This window comes from Polypterus senegalus, chromosome 10 (genome assembly GCF_016835505.1).
Source record: "Polypterus senegalus isolate Bchr_013 chromosome 10, ASM1683550v1, whole genome shotgun sequence".
Taxonomy (NCBI): Eukaryota; Metazoa; Chordata; class Cladistia; order Polypteriformes; family Polypteridae; genus Polypterus; species Polypterus senegalus.
The window spans coordinates 6,387,692-6,411,574 of NC_053163.1; the positions used below are offsets into that span (position 1 = coordinate 6,387,692).

Genomic DNA, 23,883 nt, shown 5'->3' on the forward strand with positions numbered 1-23,883 from the left:
GAGTGACTGTTTTGTCTGGATTTTAGCATTGGTTTGTATCATCCTAGTTACGCTGGATATTATGGATTATTTTTGATGCACAGCACTTTTAGACACTTTGTTTAAAATAAAATCACTGATTCACTTTGTACAAACCCCATGCCTTCTGTGTGTCTCCTCATTCGCCCCTACGTTTTTGATGGTTCCGGTTTCATTTGGCTCCCAGAAGTTAATATAGACCATGGAGCAGACTCGGAATGTCGAACCCTCTTCTTGCAGTAGAACCCGGAGGCCTGCTTCCTCGCTGGGTCAGGTCAAAGTTCTCTTTTAGCACAACTGGGCGAGCTGCTGTTTACAGACTTGAGGGCCTGGGCTTCATGGTGTGAAGATGTGAAATCGAGGTGGGCCCGGAAGTGATTTCTTGTTGGTGACAGCCATAGGTTAGCCTGTCCTTTGGTGACAGACACCAAGTGAGAGCGCTCAGGAGTAGAACCTGCTGCCTCTGGCACCCCACGTTAGTCCGTTCAAAATATACAACAGGGTCCCCTACACACCTGAACACATCCTACTGTGTCTAACTGGGCTGATCCTCACAATGTCAAAAATGAATAAAAGAGGGTATAGTTTGACAAAAAATAACAGACAGATGTCAAGAAATGAACATTAAAAGCCATCAAAATAGGGTTAGGGTTAGGATTAGGCATTAGGGTTAGCCACATAGCCATGAAGATTGCACCAGGTTATGACAGTGACATTAACAGATGAAAATACCCTCCATCATCAATGTTCAGCTAAGTCACGATTCTGATGTCACACTGCCACCAACTTTAATTTCGACTAAATGAACCCATGTTTACTTATCGTATATCCGTGCCTAACAGCCCGACTCATGCTTGTCCATGTGTTTCTTTTCCGTCTCCTTCACAGTGTCTCATGTATTTGCTCCTGTGCTTCCATTTCTTACGCGCCTTTATTGTTTCTCACCCCTGTTTTTGTGATGTTGTCACTTCCCAGGCCGTGTACCTCAACATGTTTGACATCAACTTTGACAGCGCATGGAATGAAACGATAGAAATGAACATCCGAGTAGCAAGGTGAGAATCAATGTTCACATATTCCTGATATCTGCCAGCCATTCTAAGTATAGCCGAGTTCTTTTGTGGTTCATTGTCTTCCCTGTAATCATAGCACTGGTGAGGCTGACAGGGTGGCACCCTGTGCCGCTTCACACACCTTCAGAGACCCAGTTCAAATTCTGGTGCTGGCACTGCCCTTTAGGACTTGGCACATTCTCTCCTCTCCATGTTGGTCACCTTCCACACTCCAATGACACACACATGCTGGTTTGACTGGAGATTCTAAACTGGTCCAGTTTGAGAGAGTGTGGGTGTGTGCAGAAGTGGCAGACAGAGTCCAGGGCATCTTCTTGACTTGTGCCAATTACTGCGGGAAAACGCCTCAACCGGAGATCCTGCATCGGAATAAGCCTGTTTGAAAAATGTTTGAAGGGTTGAAGAATAAAAATCTCAAACAAAGTTATTGTCTCTTGCAGTGGCAACAGGAACGCGTCTGCTGGAAACACGTCTGTGACGATAAGCCTTCCCATTCAGTTTGCTATCAACGTGATGATCAGGGGGTAAGAAGGACATTTTTGCTTGGAATATGGACTGTTGAGTGGAAATGTAAGCAGCAGTTATGAATTTCACCAGAGTAACAGAAAAAGGCCGTGCCCGTTATACCTGCGCATATACATACGATTCTTAAATGAATACAATTAGCAAAAATTGGGAAAGTTGACAACACAAAACAAGTAACACTAAAGCACTGGTTGGCATAATTATTTAAGTGGACACCTTAGCGTTGTAACTGATGTAACATTTGTGGTCAAATGACAAGCAGGATGAAACAGGAATATAAAAAACTTTGTAAAATAAAATCAAAACAACTAGAAAAGCTTCAAAATTGAATTTACATATTCTAAATATCAAAAATATCAAAAACAATAGCATTCAGAAAATTAAATATCTTGAGTAAAACACTTTGATTTTCATAGTTAAGGAGGTCTAATCCATTACGACCACATTAGCTACAGTAAATCTTCTGGACAATCTCAGCATCACATTCAAAGTGTTGGAGGGTCTCTCCACCTTCTGTCCATATGCTGGTCAGTCCCTTATACACATTTAGCTTCCAAACGTTTGTTTGTTTCTTATTTCAGTCTGTAGTAAATGCTCAAATGAATTTCTTTTCTTTCCCAAATAGTGAAGAGTCTACCACGTTCATGAACTTCTCCGCAAATGTGCAGGAGAAGAAGATTCTCACCCACAAGTATCAGGTAAGAGTTTGTTAAGCTCAGGAATGAATGAATGTCTTGAATGTGGCCTCTCACGTGTGTTACTCTTATTAGGTGAAGAACATCGGGCAATATGCTCTCCCCGTCAACATCACCTTCTACCTGCCCGCTGAGTTCAGTCAGACCTTCACATGGAACTCGGGCGAGCCTTTCACGAAGGTAATTCCTAATTCTGACATTGTAGCTGGCCACGCTAATGTTCTTGGAGTCTGGGCATATTAAAGAGTGGGACCCACGAATATAAATATCTACATGCGAAAATGGAGACACACGCAGTCGTGAAAGCTGAGAGAAATGTTTCTCAAACTATGATGGACTACACTCTTTTGACATTTTTGTATGGATCTCTAAGTCTAATCAATTCGGTGTTTAAGTGTTGGTTTATGACACCAGGGAAAAGTAACATGGACAAGATATTAGTAAGTGAGCAGGAAATAGTAGGAATCTCTACAGCTTTGTGACTATGCATGATAACATAAATGGTTACCTCATTTAGGGTGGAGATACGGAGGTTTTAATGACATATTTTTCTGTGTTCTTTTTTAGAATGCAAACTGTTCCCAAAAGAAAGTTGAGAAGAAAACAGACGAGTTGAAACAGGTAGGTCGTGGTGTTCTAGATGTGGCCCGACTCACTCAGGAAGTCATCATTTCCATCCAAACACATCATTCTTTTTTCCTGGTATCCTTCAGGAATGTCCTGCAGCCCGATGTATCGTGTACCACTGCGAAATCAAATCTCTCAACCAATCAACACCTGTCTACTTCACATTTGAAGGGGAGGCGTATTTTAACATGTCAGCACACCCAAAGGTGATTCAGCAGGGGACTTTATTTGACTTCACTTTTGTAACACGTCGAGCTCTGACGTCAGGGTGTACGAGACAAGATCTTTCTTCAACGCCTACTTCATTGTCTTTCAGAAACTGGGCTTTTCATCTGAGACCAAGAATGTGATGGTTCAGAGCAAGGCCTATCTCACGTATGACCAGAGCCTTTATGTTCAGTTTGGGACGGAGGTAAGTCCTGAGTGACGGCATCATATCAGATATAGAATTGTTTACAAGGAAAACAAAAGAGTTACAAACTCATAAAGAGAAATGGAACATAAATGGAGGTGCTGAAGTTTCACAACATGGACACCAGGGCTCAAGCCCTGGGTGGAATTTGTATGTTCTTCTCATGTCCTCATGAGTTTCCTCCAGGTGCTCCAGTTTCCTCACCAATCCAAAGACATGCAAGTTAGGTGGATTAGCGAGGCCCAATTGTCCATGTGTATGTGTTCAGCCTGCTATGGGTTGCTGTCCTGTCCAGGGATTGTTTGTGCCTTGAGCCTCATGCTTACTGGCAGATGCCCCAGCATTCCCTGCATCTGTGCTGTGGATAAGCAGGTTTAAAAAGTGGAAAGTTGAATGCGTGGAAGGAACCAGACCATGGAACTACTTTTAAAATATAGTGATGTGTCTGCGATTCCAGGGAAATCAAGTCTGCATGGAAAAAATAAAATCCACTAAACTATGTTGTTTCTCAACCAGTTAAATTTGCACAACTGATCCAGCAAGAAAGTCATTTAAAATCAATAATCAGCCCTACTCCCCGATCCCCTATATTCATCTCATCTGCAACATCGTGGGGACTACAATTCTCATCAGGCAGAAGGAGTGTGCTTTGGAAAACGATTTGAACAAAAAGTGTCCATGAAATTTAAATAGGAGCATCGGGAAAAAGTGGGATGTCATCAAAGAGAGCAGCTACTGCTGTTTCCTTGCTCAACAACTTTCAGAGAGTTCATTTTAATCTGAAATGTATGGGTCCAAATCGGAAATTTATGCAATGAATGGCCATTCCTTAGGAAACAATATATCCAAAAAAATGTGAAATCTCCCAAACCCAAATACCCATTTCCAGGATGTTTCACTATTGCAAAATCAGACATGAAACATGAAGCGTTCATAAGAAAACTCCTATTGTCATGAGGCGCGATTCAGGCAGACGGTGGGCGCGTGACACACTCGATCACGTGTGCACTTTATTACCACACGCGGTAATAAATCTGAACTAAGTTGATTACACAACATTTTTAAGCAATGCACAACCCAACGTTCAAGAGAAAGCCCACACTGCTGTCCATCTGCAGATCATCATTATGTTCACGACACCAATCAACAATGAATGTTAAGCACTTTTTAAAATAAGAAAAATACAAAAGAAATCAAAAGAACAAATGCAAACTAGTCAATGGAGCTAAGCCGCAAAGGAACAGAACGAATTGCGGCATTTTCCCTAGCTGATGGTTATGCTGTTTTTCAGAATGTAATAGAAGGAGAACAACAGAGGACGGCGGTTCTGAGTGAGCCTTTTATTGTTTTTTGACGTCAGACATTTATTCAAGCCCACCGTATGTCAAAGTGCTGCAAATTTTAGGCTTTGACACTAACGCAAAGTCGAGATTTTTTTTAGCAGCTTTTAACTTTGAACAAATGAACCTTAAATCACCTTTTAAAAATTTAACGAATGGTGCTATTGCTGGTGTCCTGTAATACGGGGTTTTTCCGCAATCTGTTCCACACTATAAACCAGCACAAGCCGCTTTGGATGCCCCCTATTGTTGATGTTTTCAGCGGTACATGGACGGAACCCACCAACATATTTCCCATTAATCTTACCATTGAGCTACGACCAGCGGAAAACAAAACTGTCTAAGTGGCCTCCCATCTTATCCTGGACATTCTACAGTATAACTCCCACAACCCAGCGGTCTATCGGGTTTCAAACTGAGGAGAATGCCTCTTATGTAACAGTGGTCTCTCCCAGTCTCACTGTGCCCACTCCTCAACATTATGATGAGGAATTACATAGAAACGATGAAGAGAGCATCCATAATAAAACACTAATCTAAATAGTCTCATGGTCTCAAGACGAGGACACTCTGAGGCCTATCAGACAATTTCGGTGGTTGTCAGTTGCTATCACTGCAGGACTTACATGCCAACAGGACTGCCAGGCATAGCCAATAAAAACCATCCTGGTCATGGAATCTCCAGGGCACTTCCTTCTGGCTAGAGGATGACGTCTATTATGAAACACACCATAAGAACAGCTTTTTTCCCACGGCAGTACACCACACGAACAAGTGTGGGTCCTGTTGAGGTGATGCTAGTCACAGAGTTTTAGGGATATTTATTCTTATGTTATTATTTATGTGTACAGTATGCGTGTGTGTGGCACCAGTTGCATCAAGTTAAATTCCTAGTACATGTAAGTTTATATGGGCAATAAAGTTAACTGTTATTCACTTCACTATATCTCTATAAGTTTAGCATTGCTCATCAGTGATCTTGAATATTGACATATTGTTGATGTTGGGCCTCTTTTCTGTTCCAGGATTCCAAAAGACAGGGTCGCTACCACACCGCTGAGGTAGGCACTTCATGTTGTTTCCTATTGGTCTGCCATCATGTATTTCTCTCTTTCTGGTCTTCTGCAAAAAGCAAGATATGGAAACCTTGCTAATAAGACCTTAGTGCTGAATTGTCTTTAATATTTATTTGTTTTCCCAGATCTTGACGCATGTAGACCTGACCATTGAGCTGAACCTGCCTTTTGTTTATGGTGTGGGAGTTGGTGGCGGTCTTCTGTGTCTAATACTTTTCATCGTTGTTTTCTATAAGGTAAGGACATTTGGTTCATCAGTGCACCATTGCTGCTCTAATTTCTCATCAGCTGTCTGGTGCCTTTGCATGGACCTACTGTACAAGTTGGCTTCTGTGTGCACCAGAGGGGACTGGGCGGTCTCATGGTCTGGAATCCCTACAGATTTTATTTTTTCTCCAGCCGTCTGGAGTTTTTTTGTTTTTTCTGTCCCCCCTGGCCATTGAACCTCACTCTTATTTGATGTTAATTAATGTTGATTTATTTTGTTTTCTTACTGTGTCTTTTATTTTTCTATTCTTTATTATGTAAAGCACTTTGAGCTACTGTTTGTATGAAAATGTGCTATAGAAATAAATGTTGTTGTTGTTGTTGCACAGAGACGTATGAATCATTCCTCACTAGGCCTTCTTTGTGTTTTTAGTTTGGCTTTTTCAAGCGTAAGAAATTTGATGAAAATGAGCAAAGCGATGATATGGATTTTGAAGCGGAATTGGACCAAAAGAGCACCGTGCCCACCAAGGATATGCAAAAAAATGAAGTGGGTGATGGAAAAGAGACAGAAAAAGATCCACTCAATGGTGAATAGTTGACAGCTACAACAATAGGAGGGGAACCGGGGCTTGGCTGGAGGAGACTGGCTGGAGGTTCTTCAAGAAGGACTCTGGCCTACACTGGAGATTACACCAGTTGTATTCTTTGGACACAACCACTTCAAATGGCAATCGAATCATGTGAACTATCAGACTAGAGCGGACACTAGTGGATCTCAGATTGTGGCCAGAAAATTAATGACTTGTCCACACTGTCCAAGCTAGATAATATTACCAGATAACGTCCTTCAATTGGGAATTTCTGCACATCTGAAGAATGTGTCATTGATGTAAATAATTTTCATGACTAATATGTAGACCAACAGCTATTTTTCATTTATTTATTTTAAAATCGATTAAAAAAAATGCTTTTTTAGTTGCATGGACTAAGAAGGTGCATGTTGTATTCAAGCTCCCGGATAAACCTCAATGCAAAAAAATTGGTGACGCGATCCGACACACAGAGCTGTACGGTGAGGGTACAAAAATTGGTGGCCTGTCCCTCCACTTATTGTTCTGAAACTAAACTTGAGAAGTCAAAGTTATTAGCAATTGTGGAGCAATAGCCATAATTACTATAAATGTTAATGTAAATGTATTCCGCACTTATCAAGTGGTTTTATTTCACTGCTGCCTCTTTCCTGATTTCCACAGGACTGCCGTGAACGTACATTTGTGAGTCAAGCAAACCTTAATCAGTGAATGCCCTTTCTACAGCACCGCTGTTACAAATTAAATACAATACAAGAATACAACATGGCTGTGAGAGACTCTCTGGCTACTCGTATAATTATCTAATGCTCCAGCTCTCGTGAGACATTCTTAACAAGATAACGCTACAGATGGCAGGCCGAAGGGGTAATTTGCTGTGATTTAGTACAAATATTTTGAACTAATGAATCATTGTGACGTCTGGCATTTCAGCTGATAATTACAATTTGAGCCGAAGTAGGCAAAGTCAAGCTAATGACACAGCAACATCGCTTTACTTTAAATTACACTTCTCATTGGTGTTTGAACATTATTAAAAATTTTATAATCAGTCCAGTTCTTTAGAGAAAGTGTTTTTAAGGGTAATCTAAAATTAAAATGAACTCACGTCAGATTCCCTGCATTCTAAAGCATGTCTAGATTTCACGAAACCCACTGAATGTCGTTATTGACAATTCAGTCCACCACGAAAAAAATCATGACGACTGCAGAGATATAATGACAAAGAAATAAAGGAAATACACCGTTAAATCTGGGGACATTTTTAGTGAAATTGGAAATACACTTGTCGGAAAAATCTGTTTATTTTATGCTTTGATCTTTTTATTAAAGAAACTCACAATCCTGCCGACTACACCTTTTTTTTTCTCCTAAACAGAACATAAAGGATTCATGTCTTCTTTTTTGGTCTTGGTTGAGTAGTTTTTTCATAGTTTTGGAATTTAAATACATTTATTTCTTGCTTATTTTTGTTAATGTTATGGCAGTTACATCATCTTAATGCCGTTTTCTATGCTGTTTTTGTGGTTGGTCGGCACCATTTTGTGGCTGCTATGCCTGTCACAGGACGTCATGTGACAATGTCAGTCATCTTGCCCCACCAGTAAACAATGGCGACACACAGCTTCAGGTATCCTAGAATCGGATCTTTGTTACAACAAGCGTCAGCTGCTAGAAATAATAAGGGACTGCGGTCGTTAAGTTAGCGGGAGGACTTTTCATTTCATTTTGTTTATTCGTTGGCTCATTTGATTTTGATTTATTAGGCTATTATTTTGTATGCCACCTTTTCATCTATCCATCTTTTTTGGCTTCCAAAATTTTCCAGAATGCCTGTACGAGTGTTTGGAGTGCTTAGAGTGTCCCAATGCTTCTGTTTGTGTTAAGGGGAAATTTCGCACAAACATTTGGAAGGTTTTTCTTCACACAGAGAGCCACTTGGAATACGTGACCACGTAGTGTGACGGACAGCAGGACTTGTGGGACCAGCAAAACGCGACTTGATGTTATTTTGGAAAAATTAAGTGGACAGGATTGGTAAGCTTTTGTGGGTTGGAATGGCCTGTTCTGAATATTCTAATTCAGCAGGGAAGTTTACTTTTCGATAAGCTACGTGACGCATGTAAATACTGCGTGTTAGAAAGACCAAATGGAATGTGCAACAACAGATCTGAATAGCTTTTTTTTAAAAATAATTTTAATGTTTGTAAAGTTTTATGCACTTTTAAAGGTCATGGAAAGTTGAAAGGGGAACTGAAGGTCCCAAGATCTCAAAATAAAGTTCTACAGATTCTGGGATTTTTTTGTAGTAACTATTGTTTATTTGCTGTGACCAGTAGTTCATTTTTATTATGTAATATCAAATGAAACTGAATAATTTCCATTTGAAACTGTCACCATAGTCCAGCGTGGTTTGAACGTTTTATAAACCTCGAGATGCTCTTTAATGAGCTCCACAGCTCGCATTGCAGAGACGCGCGGAATGTCACAGAGTTCCCAGAACTGAAACCCACTAGGACTTCACAGCTTTCAACAATAATCCTTGTTTTCCTCTTAAAATAAAACATAAATATATTTATATATGTTACATAGTTTACTGTCAAATAATGCAACACGTGTTTCGCCCTCATTTGGGCTCATCAGGCGTACACACTCCACAGCCTCCACATGGGGATCGAACCTCAGACATCAGCATCAGAGACGAAGCCCCTTTACGCTGCGCCACGGCGTGTGGTTAGTTTCTTTGATAGCCTGGAGATTGGAGTAATTACATTCATAGCATCCATAATCTGAGTCTCGATCTGATTGTATGGGTGGTTACCTACCAGGTAATGCAATGTGGTTGTTCTGCTAGTTGGCAAACATCTGCCACAGGTGCCATCTCAGTTGCGAAAAGCAGATCATAGAATGTTACATAGTGTCAAATAATGCAAAGAGTACGCAACACGCCTTGCGCCCTTATTTGGGCTCATCAGGCATACACACTCTACTGCACCCCTCACAGGAATCGAACCTTGGACGTCAGCGGAACCACCCATACAATCAGATCAGGACTCAGACTACAGATGCTATGAATATATATATATATATACCGGGTCCTCCCTGCGAGGAGCTTGCATGTTCTCCCCGTGTCTGTGTGGGCTTCTTCCCACAGTCCAAAGACATGCAGGTTAGGTGCATTGGCGATCCTAAATTGTCCTTAGTGTGTGCTTGGTGTGTGTGTGTGTCCTGTGGTGGGCTGGCGCCCCACCCAGAGTTTGTTTCCTGCTTTGCATTGGCTGGGATTGGCCCTAGCAGACCCCTATGACCCTGTAGTTAGGATATAGCGGGTTGGATAATGGATGGATGGATATGTGTATATATATATATATATATATATATATATATATATATATATATACTGTATATATATATATATACTGTATATATATATATATATATATATATATATATATATATATATATATATATTGTGGTCCCCAGCCGGGGCTGGAGCCCGGCTGGGACGCCCAGGAGGACTAGAGGAGGGCTTGTGCCTCCTCCAGACCGGGAGGGGGCGTCCGTCCTGGCTATGTTGGGGGCCTCTGGTACAGGGCTTGGAAGCCCAACCCTGTAGGGGCCTGTGGCCACTGCCAGGCGGCGCCCTGGTGCCTGAGGAACCCTGGTGTGGTGGAAGTGCTGGGGGGAAGACGACAGGGGACATCCAGACGGCTTCCGGGTACACAGCTGGCACTTCTGCCACACTGGGGTGTGGCCATGACTGATTGCCGGGTAGCAGCTGGAGCCCATCCGGGTTCCCATATAAGGAGCCGTCTCCCTCCAGTCAGCAGTGGATGTCGGGTGGAAGAGGACAGAGCTGGAGAGAGGACGGGAGGCGGCCAAGAGAGAGGCACAGAGACTGTAAGTCTGGATGTTTGGGGGAACGGTGCTGGAGGCACTGGGAAGTGCACTGATTGTAAATATTTGCAAAATAAAGGGTGTGTGGTGGAACTATGTTGTCCGTCTGCCTGTGTCCGGGTCCCAGTTCACAATATATATATATATATATTTATATATATTATATATTCCTTTAAGCTATGCAATTAAATGTAAAAATGGAGTTTATAATGAGCGTCTTCTTTACTGTACAGTGCATACATTTTGTGGTCTGAATTTGGGGTACCGATGAATGTTTACTGCTGCAGTGACTCAGGGGGGTTTATTTATTGTAGTTTTAATCGATGTGCCATTTTGCACCTATTTGTACTACTTCTTTTTTTAATGTTCTATTCATTTTTTGCCATGACATTTATTTATTCTGATACTGCCATTTTGCTTGTAATGTTCTGTACCATCAAGTGGCTCTTGGAAGTGAAGCGTCATCACATCATCACATCATCACTTGCAGAGCATTTATGATGGTGACACGCTTCTCCCAGCATCCACAATTTTAGATTTTGCTAAAAAAAAAAACACACACACATTACTAGTTAGTGTTCTTGCTATTTAGGGGGTCAGAATGTTGTGTTTTATACTTTCAAATACGATGTTTCCTTAGGATGTAATATGATACGATATTGAAGCAAAAACCTTGAGAACCTTTAAGAAGGATCTGGATGAGATGTTAAGAGAGCTTAGCTAAACAAACAGGCTTGATGGACTGAATGGTCTCGTCTCGTTTGTCAAATGTTTTTATGTTCTTTGCATAAAAGAGGTGCTTCCTGGCTTCAGTCCTCAAGACTGAAAACTGTTGAAGATCTTCATTATGTCCTCACGCAGTCTCCTCTGCTCGAGGCTAACCAGGTCTAATTCTCTGAGTCTGTCACTGTAGGACACGTCCTTAAGTCCTGGGATGTCCCTGGTTGCTCTCCTCTGCATGGCTTCAAGTGCTGTTATGTCGCTTTGGTGGTGTGGAGACCAGAACTGCACACAGCACTCCAGATGTGGTCTCACTAGTTGCATAGTCTGAGCAGAACGTCCAGGACAGCTTAGCAATCAGCTAAACAAATGGGCATCATGGCCTGAATGGTCTCCTCTCATTTGTCACATTTCTTACGTTCTTATGAATTGTGCTTTGATACTTCAAGTTTGATTTTTCTCCCTGTATTTCGACCAACGCCATTTTGACTTTTCCTTACTTCCTTTTCCTGATCGCGTTGCCTTTTTCTTGCTGTCTTTTCCAACATGGCAGCACATTGTGAGTTGTTTGCTTCAAAATAATTCATTAGACCTGCCAAGCGTTTTGGACTGATTCAGATCATTTGCGATGACCTTTTTTCTGATGCCATTTTTTTTCTTTACTTTTTAATTGATGGTAATTGTTTAAAAAGAAATCAGCAGGTCAATTGGTTATTTGTTAATAGTCAATACTGTTTGAATTTCAAATACAAATAAAGTTACATCCTCCCAAACTCCAATTGTGTGCTCAGTATCTTTAATTAATAGGCTGACATCTTTACACAACGTGACTTACAACATCTGAGATGCAATTAGTTGGTTGGTGGCTCCTTTTCCAATTGGGGGACAAGCAAATGAAACGACTTGTTTGTGGTCACACGGTGTCGGTAGCAGGATCTGAACCAACAACCTCAATGTCTGAAGCCTTAGGCCCAAAGCCTTAACCACCGCACCACTCGGCCTGCCGTATTTGCCTCTTTTGGTCCTTTCATTGAACCCTCTATCCCAATAGAGGGTCACAGAAAACTAAAGTCTAGCCTGGTATCCTCAAGTCCAAGTCCGAAGTTGACCCTGGGTTGGTCACAACTGTTTTAGGGTGACATCACTTTGAGCTGGAGAGCATGTCACACTTAAAGACTGAAGCCTTGCTGGATCCTGTTGCCTCGAGAGCGCCAGATTTCACGACTTGGAATCACAGGTGATGATGGGGTACATTTTTGAGGAGCGATGTGCAAGAACATTTTGCATTACTGTTGTCACAGAAGGCCGGTGTCCTTATTCGGCCGGGACACCTCTTCACTGAGAGGACCATGGCAGCAAGCGTGGGCAGAACAGTACCAGACGTTAGATGGCAGCCCCCATGAGTTGCAGTGGTGCCTCTCGGATTCCCACAGGGCTTTGTGGGACTTGGAGTTATCTACAGTCCTGTTGGGGTCCGGGGGTCCTGCCAGGGGGTGTTGCAACAGCTACTGAGCCCTCTTGGGTGGGTTTTTCACTACATCTGGAAGGTGCTGCTAGAAATAGGTCAACGAGCACCTGGAGCACATGTGGGGGCGCTAAAAAAAGAGTCAGCAGTCAACACTCTGGGGAGCCAGAGTCGGGAGGAGGGAGACGAAGCTTGCTGGGAGGCTTTCTAGGCCTCGTTTACATTCTCATGTGTCTTGTGGATTTTTCCCCACCTGCCAATCACCACCAGGAACTGCCCCCTACCCTATAAATTGGAGGGTGTCCCTTAGGTCCTCATATTATGGCCTCTAGAGGTTGTGTGAACAGACAATTGTGCAAAATGTGTAGTAAAAAAGACAGAACATAACAGACTTTGTGAAAAAAGGGCAAATTGTCTGCTCTATTTGATCCAAGGAACTAAAACAATAGACACAATATAAGAGGGAACAATAGACACAATATAAGAGGGTGGCATTTGCTTTTGGTATTCCACTAATATCGAGAGAACCCCAAAAATCACAGGGACGTTTCTTATTTCTATTCCTGCAACATTCAAGCATACAACAGAAAGAATCAGAAAGAAATGTGAAAGGTCATTACAAAGCAGATCCACATGGGGGCGACAACCCTACAAGAGAAAAAGGTTGGATTAAAGCAGCAAAGAAGTGAATCGAATCGAATCGACTTTATTGTCCTTCAGACCACACAACAGGGAGTGCACAGCGGAACGAATCTGCATTTGTGCAGGCTCAGTGTGCGAGCACAAACCTAAAGAGAGCTGCACAATATACAACATAATAGGCAGCATAAACAGACTGAAAATATGTAAAGTCCAATAGACAATCTGAGGTAAAAAAAAATAAAAAATTGCATGTTACATAAGAATATTTCATAGTGGCACAAACTGACTCTCATTTATTATTTTCTAGTTGACCCTCGCAGCTCCGTCCACGTAGTAGTGAAACAGGACAAACTTTAAAAATCAATTAAAAAATTAAAAAATGTATAATAATTTGTATTGAGACGAATTTATATTGATAGCTTTCGTATGCGAGGGCATCTTGATGTACAATATTTTTGGTTTTTCTATCGGGGCGAGAATGTAGCTGTGATTTCTTTGCCAAAAATGTAAAAAGTTGGCAGGGTATCTCTGGCCAAGTGGAAGGTCGGTACGCTCTAATGTCAAACATCGTCACTGCATCTGATGGCGTGCATCTCTGTTGGGAGAGTGCGCCCCCACGTGGAGACAAGAGCACGTGGCCGTGATATCTCTGCCAATCAGCAGCCAACCTCTAAATCACACGTAGCTCTGATCTCTCTCTCAAAAATGTCAAACGTTTCTCCTCAACAGTCTCTCGATGATAACGTCTGCTGAACAGACGGGTATCGCTAGCTGTTGTGATGTGAGATTTTGCTTAAAACTTGATAAAAATTTTGTACGTCTTTATTTGTAATTTAGGTAAAGCAATGTAATTTAGTGTTACTTTAGTGAGAAGCATTCATGTTTAGCCCCCTTTACGACTGAGTCTCTTTGTAAATTTATAACAGAGTCGGGGGGGGATGTGCCTTAAACCAGTTTGGTGAGTGTTTCTCTGCTAAAGTCTTTCAACCCCCACAAAAAAATCCAGGTTGCCTAACTGGCAAACTTTAGCTCAGCAAATGGTTTTGGCGAGATGGCAGGTGTTAAGATGATCTATTCCTCCATTGGTCTGAAGCATGGCTGTTTGGAATTGGCTTGTATCAGAGTACAATGACATCCTATTGGCTCTAAGGGTTGGACAGAACATCTATAAATTGACTTGCTTAACCTCACACTATCTTTCTCTTACTAACATCTGATGAAGAAGACAACACCACAATGGAGAGCACAGCTCAGCAGCCATATTGAAGAGGCATGTGGCCTGTTCTGAAGAAAGCTGAGCACCAATGATGCCTTAACTCGGGACATTTTAAGTAACTAACAAGTCTGTGTGCCGCCTGAAACTACACATCAGCAGTTATCAGGTTGTGTGGTTGCCAATATTCAAATGTACTTTGCATATTGTTATTATTTATGAATATTATCAATAATACATTGTTTTAAATTGTAACTTGCTTGTCTTTTACTACACCTAATTGCCTGAGGTTAAAGATGTAGAAGGGAAGGTGGGGAGAAGTTATATACTATAATACCTAATAAATAGTGGTGAGTCTGTGTGATTAGGCATTCTGACAAAGGCTACTTATTAATAATACAAAAGGGGAAAGTAGAGCGAAATATTACTCTACCAAGATAAATCACTAGCTAAGCGGACACAACACGTGGTGAGATGAAGAGCGACTCGAATGGAGTCTGGTGTGTGAGTGAGGAGGGTCCCACCCATCTCCCTACTCCTGAGGTCCCACCTCCGCCTCCCCTCGGCCCACAGCCTCTCTCTCGGATTCACGTGAATAAATTGGTACCACAAACGAACTGCAATAATTAGCATGATGAGAGAAGTCGGAAAATCAACCGGAATGTTCAAGCACATTATAGAAAAAAAAAAAAAATCTAAATCTGTTAAGTAGTTCTCTCTGAAAAGCGGACAGACAGACAGACAGACGTTGGATTTTATATATTGTCAGAGGTGGCTGGGGTGGCAACCCGGCCGGGATGTCCAGGAGGACTGGAGGAGGGCTTGCGCCTTCCCCAGACTATCTGGGGGGCGACTGTCCTAGTTCTTTTGGGGGCCACAGGTACAGAGCTTTGAAGCTCCACCCTGTAGGGGCCCATGGTCACCGCCAGGGGGCGCCCCCATGCCTTTGGAGCCCTGGACCTTAGCACTTCCGCCACACTAGGAAGTGCTGGGGGGGAAGAGGAGCAGGGACACCACGGAGTGGATACAACTGGCACTTCCGCCACACGGGGGCGTGTCGGCTGGAGATTGCTGGGAAGCACCTGGAGCACATCCGGGTGTGGATAAAAGGGGCCGCCTCCCTTCATTCGGTGCGAGAGTCGGGAGCGGAGTGGACTGAGCTTGCTGGAGGAGGCAAGGAGGCGGCCTTAAGAGGAAGAAAGGCATTGTGTGGCCAGGACTTTGGGGACTTGTGGGGTTTTGTGGTGCACTTGACTTTTGCATATAGTGTAAATAAACGTGCTTGTGGGTGACATGAACGTGTCTGCCTGTCTGTGTCCGGGCCAGCCTCCACAATATATAAAGATTGTCCTGTGAGGTTCCTTCTGTAGGTCTCACATGTGCCTCCATGTCTCCAGTAGATGTTCTCCATTAGCCTTCTGTCTGTCTCTGCTATTCCAACACCTGTCAGTAACTCTGTTAACTTATAATGTCAGACAACCAGCAGATATTTATTGTGTACGTGCGAGGCTGAAGAAGGAAAGCCAAAACGCAGATGATGTTTACTACTGAGAGGTAAACTTCATTTTACGAAAAGAGAAGCAGCTGGACTGGTAGACTTAGATGTTTGAAAGCACTTCCGATTGCCTTCTGCAGTTTGTTCATCTCCCACAAGGCATCTTAGAAACCTGAAGCAGAAAACGCTGCTGTTGCTCACTTTAACCAGCTTGTGCCCAGTCAGATGGTGCCCACCAAGCATGTTGTTCACTCGATTACTCGATTGTGATACGTCACAGTGACAGTTGGCTCCACGCTCCCTGGTTGGCCCCGGGAACCTCATGAACCCAAAACCATTGATACTCGTAAACGGAGATGAGCCGGAGATGAGCAAAGTGTCCAGTGCTTTATTAAAATCCAACGGACAAACAGCGCCCAAACAGTCCATCGATACATCAATAGTCCAATAAAATGTGAAAATGAGGAGGTTAAAATGTTCAATAAATACATCTAGACTAGAAACTAGAAATGTTGTTAAAAATCCCAGGCAGGTTCTTCTTCTAAAAACAGTCACAAGCTCCAGTGCCTCTCCCCAAAAGCTGGAGACAGGTGCCATGACATCCCGGGTTTGGGGTCCGACCACCGGTCCTTCATACGTCTCCCTCAGCCGGTCCATTAGCATCAGAAGGGAGACACTGCACTACTCCTCTGCATTGTTGTAAGGAGAGCCCCCCTTCTCCGGCCCCCAAACCTGCTGCCCACTTAGTCAGCTGACCCACAGGCTTGCGATTCTGTAAAGGCAGCTGGAAGTGAATGGCCAGAGAGATTAAAATCAGAGAAGTGCCAGAGGAGTGCCACCTCCTTCTAACCGCACTACATGATTATCATCATTACTTAATTTCTGTTTTTTTCCTGCCAGTTTTAAGAGGAAATTTACGTCATTTTGTTTCTTTCAAAAAGCTTCACGGTTCCTTCTTCAGCCACTTCTTCTTTCCAGCATGTCTGTGGTGGCTGTTGCCATCCTGTTCTTCACTCACCTCCTGCAAGGTAAGTACCCTTCAGAGCGGGCATGACCGTGGGACGGCTTGATAATTTATCTGACTTTCGGGCATCACTAAGTCTAATAAAGAGATTTATGGCTTGGACTACGAGGCTTAACACATGAGCTGACCCTCAAACCGACATCTCCTGCACCCAAATTTCAGGGACCACATTCCATATATTCTTCTCTTTCTCTTTCTCTTTCAATATTCCAGCCACAACAAAAGTGACACAATGCCAGCTTAGACAGGGCAGGATTTGCTGAGGCTCGAGTTAGATAGAGATAGATAGATAGATAGATAGATAGATAGATAGATAGATAGATAGATAGATAGATAGATAGATAGATAGATAGATAGATAGATAGATAGATAGATAGATAGATAGATACTTTATTAATCCCAAGGGGAAATTCACATAATCCAGAAGCAGTATACTGATACAAAGAAACAATATTAAATGAAATAGTAATAAAAATGAAAAGAATTAAAATAAAATTAATGTTAGCATTTACTCCCCCGGGTGGAATTGAAGAGCCGCATAGTGTGGGGTCTCCTAAGTCTGTCAGTGGAGCAGGACGGAGACAGCAGTCTGTCTCTGAAGCTGCTCCTCTGTCTGGAGATGACACTGTTCAGTGGATGCAGTGGATTCTTCATGATTGACAGGACTTTGCTTAATGCCCGTCGCTCTGCCACAGATGTTAAACTGTCCAACTTTACTCCTACAATAGAGCCTGCCTTCTTAACAAGTTTGTCCAGGCGTGAGGCGTCTTTCATCTTTATGCTGCCACCCCAGCTCACCACCGCGTAGAAGAGGGCACTCGCCACAACCGTCTGGTAGAACTTCTGCAGCATCTTACTGCAGATGTTGAAGGATGCCAACCTTCTCAGAAAGTATAGTCTGCTCTGACCTTTCTTACATAGAGCATCAGTATTGGCAGTCCAGTCCAATCTGTCATCCAGCTGCACTCCCAGATATTTAAAGGTCTGCACCCTCTGCACACAGTCACCTCTGATGATCACAGGGTCCATGAGGGGCCTGGGCCACCTAAAATCCACCACCAGCTCCTTGGTCTTGCTGGTGTAAGTGGTTTGAGTCGCACCATTTAACAAAGTCTTTGATTAACTTTCTGTACTCCTCCTCCTGCCCACTCCTGATGCAGCCCACAATAGCAGTGTCATCAGCGAACTTTTGCACGTGGTAGGACTCCGAGTCGTATTGGACGTCTGATGTATATAGATTGAGTTAAAATGGTAGCGTAATACAATACAATAGTGCAATAGAAATATTACAAGTACAGAGAAGAATTCCACAGTAGATGGCATCAGATAATTGGATTCATGAAATTGGGAAAGGCTTTTAGAAAAAGAAGAAGAAGATGAAGGGGTGGGGTGCCACCCCCTTTGGTAAAAATCCATAAAAAAGCAATGAAACACATGGAGCTCCTGTAATCATCAGGATCATCCGAATGGATGGTGGCTTCTACACGAGTGCCACGCTGGCATCATCCACCTCATACATTTTATTCCTTCTCAGTGTATTCTGCTGACCATCCATATGCCAGCCAAGAGTACTTTCAAGAACTTGTCAGAAGGCCTTAGCGGAAGAGATTTGCAAGAACAGTGTCCACCTTCTAAGTACTTGTTATACATTTCTGACAAGTGATCTGCATAATTTGAACTTTGGCAGACTGCACACACACACACACACACACCGCACACACACATGATACATCTTTTTCACCAATGCTGCACGTTGTGTACCGACTTCCCCATTTATGCCATCTTGAGTTTGGGTGTTATTCAAGTTAAATAAGCCCTTAATGCCCAAAGCAGGTACAAAACCCACACAACTATCCTGCTTCATCCTTTTGCTTTCCTTTCTTTCTGCCCACATCTTTTTGTTTTCAACGTACAGTTTAACTGACACAAGACGACAAGATGGCAAACTGCATTTTGTCCCAGGTGGTCAGCTGGTGATTAGGATTTATATTTCGGCCAATTTAACATTTTTAAAAATAGTATACCAGGTCAAGGAATAAGGTGAGGGAGGTCTAAAGCCCAGTTCCCCATTACTGGGATGGCATCACGTAGAAGGCCAAACAGAGCAGAAACAGGCTGAAAAGTCAATGAAGTTGCACTGAGGACAGACCTGAGTATCAAGTAAAAGCAAAGATGCAGGAATGTGAGGAGCCTCAGACTCACCACACTTTTCCTACGGAGACCCCACACGGTAATGACCGTCAGTGTTAAAATATCGGAATGCTCGAGTGTCAGCGTGGAACCATCATTGTGCATTTTTCGGCATTCCAAAGCATCTGAAGGGCGTATGAAACAATTGGGTTGAATAAATTAGTCGTCTTTGATTTTAAAACTACTAAAGGAAGGTCAGGCAGAGGGTACGGATGAGTCAAAGTTGCCTCATTTGGGAGCCCGGGTATCTTCTAAGACGATGAAAGATGTGATGTGATGGCACTTGTCGTGAATGAGGAGTGCTTGAGCCACATGACATTTTACAAATGAGGGAGACTCGATCATCTGACAACCTGCTTTCTCAGCGAATAAAGAAAAAAGAAGAATGACAGGAGAGCAGAAGAGCAGAAGAAGTGGAATTTGGAGGACCGAGTGAAATGAACTGTCGAAAGAAAGAGAACAAATATCTAAATGACCGAATGTTTTACTTACGTGGTAGGACGGCACGACACCACAAGGACTCCGCAGTACAAATACACACACACACACGCACACTCCCTCCAGGGGGCTCCTCTCATTATGTTATACCCTCCCAGCTGTCCCTGCCAATGTCCCCTCCCACTGAGTAAGGATTGATGTGTCTGTTTTGTGCAGCCCTCTAACTCGCCCCCATTTCTTCTTCTCTGGCAGTAGCGCAGGTATCTCATGGACTTAATATCGAAGTGAGAGACCCCCAGATGTTCCAGAATGGCGCAGAACAGTTTGGATCCAGAGTGTGGCATTTTGACTCCAGCGATGGGAAATGGTGAGTAGAGGAGCAGCAGAGTAGGGGCCAGTAGGGGTCAGTGTGAGATCATGGTGTGTACAGATCAGATGGTGTGAAAGAAAAAAATATTAACTGCTTGCAAGTTACTAAGGGTTAAAAGCTGTTTTTGCTATAACGGCAGGTTATTCATTCAGGTGTCTGTCATAAGACAGGTTGTAGCTAAGCTGACCAAGGACAATTTCTTTTTATGGAACTCATCCATTCCAAGATGACTTTTCCTTCTTTTGGGCCTCTTTTGCAATGTACACAAAATAGAAACGGTTAGCCGATGCACGCAGTGTAAGATGAAATGCTTAGATAAACATATTGTGCTTATTGATAAGTAAAGGGAACGGGGAGGGAGGAAAAATTTTAAAAACCGATTGAAAACAGGAATCTGTGACAGAATAAAGACTGAGTGATTGATTGAACTATTCCTGTCTTCCTTGGGGGTTACTTCCACAATGGACAGACATGTACTGGTGGCCGCGCTCTCTATGTTTTACCAATTGTGTGTCTTTTGTGGCCTGGTCCTGAAGTCACATCATCTGACTCTCAATATGCAGAACATTATCACCTCCTCCAATCAACTACAGTCACCAGTAATTTCTGATTCATGTCGATTCTATCATTATTTAAGAGGGGTGTTTAGCGGATTTTCCTATTGATCTTAGCACCACTTTGTGAGAGGCGTGTGTGGGCTTTCCCATCAGTTTATCTCTGTTGTCTGGAGGGGTGTTCATTACTCTTTTACCTCATTCTAACCTTGGGAAATGATGTTGGTGGCTTCTCTAGGATGAGGCAGAAACCCGCGGCTCTTTAAGCTTTCAGTTACATTAAGTTAACCACTGCATTACATTCAATCCTTTTCGTTATGTTTAATAATTCATTCTGTTATTGTTTCCCATATCTATCTATCTATCTATCTATCTATCTATCTATCTATCTATCTATCTATCTATCTATCTATCTATCTATCTATCTATCTATCTATCTACTTGTAATAGATTGTGAAAGATTATGATATTAATGCTCAAAAAATGAAGGGTACATTTAATCATCACAGTTGAACACCATGTCAGTTAAGCTTCAATCTATTCAGTTAGGAAAGAAAAGTGATTGTGAATCAACTTCATGTGCCTTGGTGCAAATGAAAGTGACAACGCGGGCACTGGAGGTGGCACAGTAGGACAACCCCCAAGAAGGGAATCTTCTCTGAATGATGGGAAATGGTGAGTAGAGGAGAAGCAGAGGTGGACACTTTTTAAAAAGAATGAGGGGTTCGCATCAACGCCATGACTCTCTAGTTGACTCTCTGTGTATAAGAAATTCTCCCTGGCCACCGTCACCAAAGCCGTTCCCTTGAGTCTCAATTTGGTATCCTAGAGTAGGCAAACCACTTTTGAATTCAAAGGATTCGGGTCAATCTGCTTTATTGACCCCATGCAGTCTTCTCTGCTAAAGACTAAACACGTTTCATTTTCTCAGTTCTATAATTTGAGATTTGTTTTATTTTTATTTGGCTCAATGTAAAGAATTCCTGTTATTATTATTTTTCCTCTTCAAGGGCTTCGAAGCGGGGGGAATTACTTCATCTAGTTATTTTGTGGTAAATTATGCCATTTAAAGGTCTAAACAATATTTTACATCTTTATGCGATGCCATTTTGTTTTTGTTTTTTAACATGATTTTGGGTATTGGTGCTCCATTTCCAGTTATCCCTATTAGGTTTGTTTTTTTTCATTTTTTATGTTGATTATTTACTTGTATTTGTATATCTAGGTATCTTTTTCAATGTACTGTGTGTTTTGCGGGTGGTCCCACGTGAGGCAGGGCTACCTGCCCATCAGCGACAAGACGCTGTCCTTAGCCCTATAAAGGCTGAGGGAAAACCAAAAGTCCCCTGCGGCTCATTGAATGTGCTCTGTGTTTGTTGAGTTCTCTTGTGTTGTTTGCTAATTTTGCTTATTTCTGATTTTCTGGATTTTTGTGACATTTTTGCTGTGTTTTTTTTTACCCATCTCTGTGTCTGCTTATGGGATAACCTATTTTATAGGCATTGCCTTTTGTGTCTTTTTGTGCTCCTCAACATTTCTTGTGCCACAGTTAAGTTTAGTAAAAATAAATGTTTTTATTTTTAAAGATTCTACATTTGCCTTTTTCATTACTATCCAGAGTTTGATAATCCCCCTCTCCACTACTGCGTATTCTATTAATCATTTTTGGCACTTACTGAGCTTAGGGACCCCGAGTTCACGACGATCAATGAAAATCACAAACAGAACAGGAGACAAGCACAGGGAAGTCCCACACCCACCGGAAGTGGTGCTGATGTTTTTCCAAGAGTGCAGACGCAGCTCTCAATGTGATTTTATGAGGACAGAAAGCTCTGATTAGGGGCCCTCAAACCCAAAACTCTCCCAATACCCCCCACAGCATCCCTCAAGGAACACGGTCATACCAAAACACATGTAGACCAATTGGCCCCACCCCCATTCCCCCTCCAGAATCCTCATGATGGTAAAGACCTGGTCTATCGTTCTATGGCCTGGAAGGAGCCCACATTCCATCTCCAGGTTCTGAAGCTCCATGACTGGGTGACTTGGCTCTGCTAGACCTCATCAGCATTTGAGGTGAATTCAAAAATATGTCCATGTGACAAGCCCCATCTTTGTGTCTCTTATCTCATGGCAGGATTATTGTCAGCGAACCCCACAAGAAGCAGAGCCCCAATGACAGATGTGGAGGAATCTTCAAGTGTATAAATGGAAGAGCAGAGTGTCAGTCCATAAAATTCCCAGGTGGGTCACTGACTAGTGTCGAACTAAAAAAGTAAAACTGCAGAGGCTGCTGAGGACTCAGGGTGGCACTGAACATTCTTAAAACTAAGTTTTAAATTGAAATACCTCCAAGTTCATGATGGCCACACGGTAAGTGTGAGTTCTTGGTGTGTACAGATTGGAGGGACAGACATGTACTGGCTGGCCACGCTCTTTACGTTTTATAAATCGTGTGTCTTTTGTGGCCTGGCCCTGCAGTCACGTCATCTGACTCTCAATATGCAGAACTTTATCGTCTCCTCCAATAAACTACAGTCACCAGTAATTTCTGATTCATGTCGATTCTATCATTATTTAAGAGGGGTGTTTAGCGGATTTTCCTATTGATCTTAGTACCACTTTGTAGGAGGCGTGTGTTGGCTTTCCCATTAGATAATCTCCATTGTCTGGAGGGGTGTTCATTACTCATTTACCTCATTCAATCCTTGGGAAATGAAGTTGGTGGCTTCTCTAGGACGAGGCAGAGACCTCCGGCTCTTAAGCTTTAAGTTACATTTAGTTAAACCCTGATTTATATATATATATGGGCGGCACGGTGGCGCAGTGGTAGCGCTGCTGCCTCGCAGTTAGAAGACCCGGGTTCGCTTCCCGGGTCCTCCCTGCGTGGAGTTTGCATGTTCTCCCCGTGTCTGTGTGGGTTTCCTCCGGGCGCTCCGGCTTCCTCCCACAATCCAAAGACATGCAGGTTAGGTGGATTGGCGATTCTAAATTGGCCCTAGTGTGTGCTTGGTGTGTTTATGTGTGTCCTGCGGTGGGTTGGCACCCTGCCCAGGATTGGTTCCTGCCTTGTGCCCTGTGTTGGCTGGGATTGACTCCAGCAGACCCCCATGACCCTGTATTCGGATTCAGTGGGTTAGAAAATGGATGGATGGATATATATATACACATACGAGGTGAGACACAAAAATAACTAGACTGGGCTTGGTGGGGAAAACTATCTGGAAGTCGGCCGAACATAAATCATAGAAGTATATGCGCTCCCACCCAGCCCCTCAAACTGCCGACTAGCTAGGTATAACAACCCAG

The 23,883-nt window shown here is 42.8% G+C and overlaps 2 protein-coding genes across 2 annotated transcripts in view; both read left to right on the forward strand.

The window, feature by feature from the left end:
• Positions 1-9,182, forward strand: part of LOC120536626 (integrin alpha-M-like) — a 77,647-nt gene extending 68,465 nt beyond the window's left edge. The window contains exons 22-31 of the mRNA XM_039765038.1: positions 994-1,073; positions 1,532-1,615; positions 2,242-2,314; positions 2,387-2,491; positions 2,879-2,932; positions 3,025-3,144; positions 3,255-3,350; positions 5,716-5,751; positions 5,892-6,002; positions 6,407-9,182. Coding sequence (XP_039620972.1) covers positions 994-1,073; positions 1,532-1,615; positions 2,242-2,314; positions 2,387-2,491; positions 2,879-2,932; positions 3,025-3,144; positions 3,255-3,350; positions 5,716-5,751; positions 5,892-6,002; positions 6,407-6,571 — 924 coding nt within the window. The 3' untranslated portion in view covers positions 6,572-9,182. The remainder of the gene's footprint in view (positions 1-993; positions 1,074-1,531; positions 1,616-2,241; positions 2,315-2,386; positions 2,492-2,878; positions 2,933-3,024; positions 3,145-3,254; positions 3,351-5,715; positions 5,752-5,891; positions 6,003-6,406) is intronic.
• Positions 9,183-16,955: 7,773 nt separating this feature from the next.
• LOC120536356 (integrin alpha-L-like) overlaps positions 16,956-23,883 on the forward strand; it is a 13,961-nt gene continuing 7,033 nt past the window's right edge. Inside the window, exons 1-3 of the mRNA XM_039764683.1 lie at positions 16,956-17,026; positions 19,903-20,017; positions 22,712-22,818. Coding sequence (XP_039620617.1) covers positions 16,978-17,026; positions 19,903-20,017; positions 22,712-22,818 — 271 coding nt within the window. The 5' untranslated portion in view covers positions 16,956-16,977. The remainder of the gene's footprint in view (positions 17,027-19,902; positions 20,018-22,711; positions 22,819-23,883) is intronic.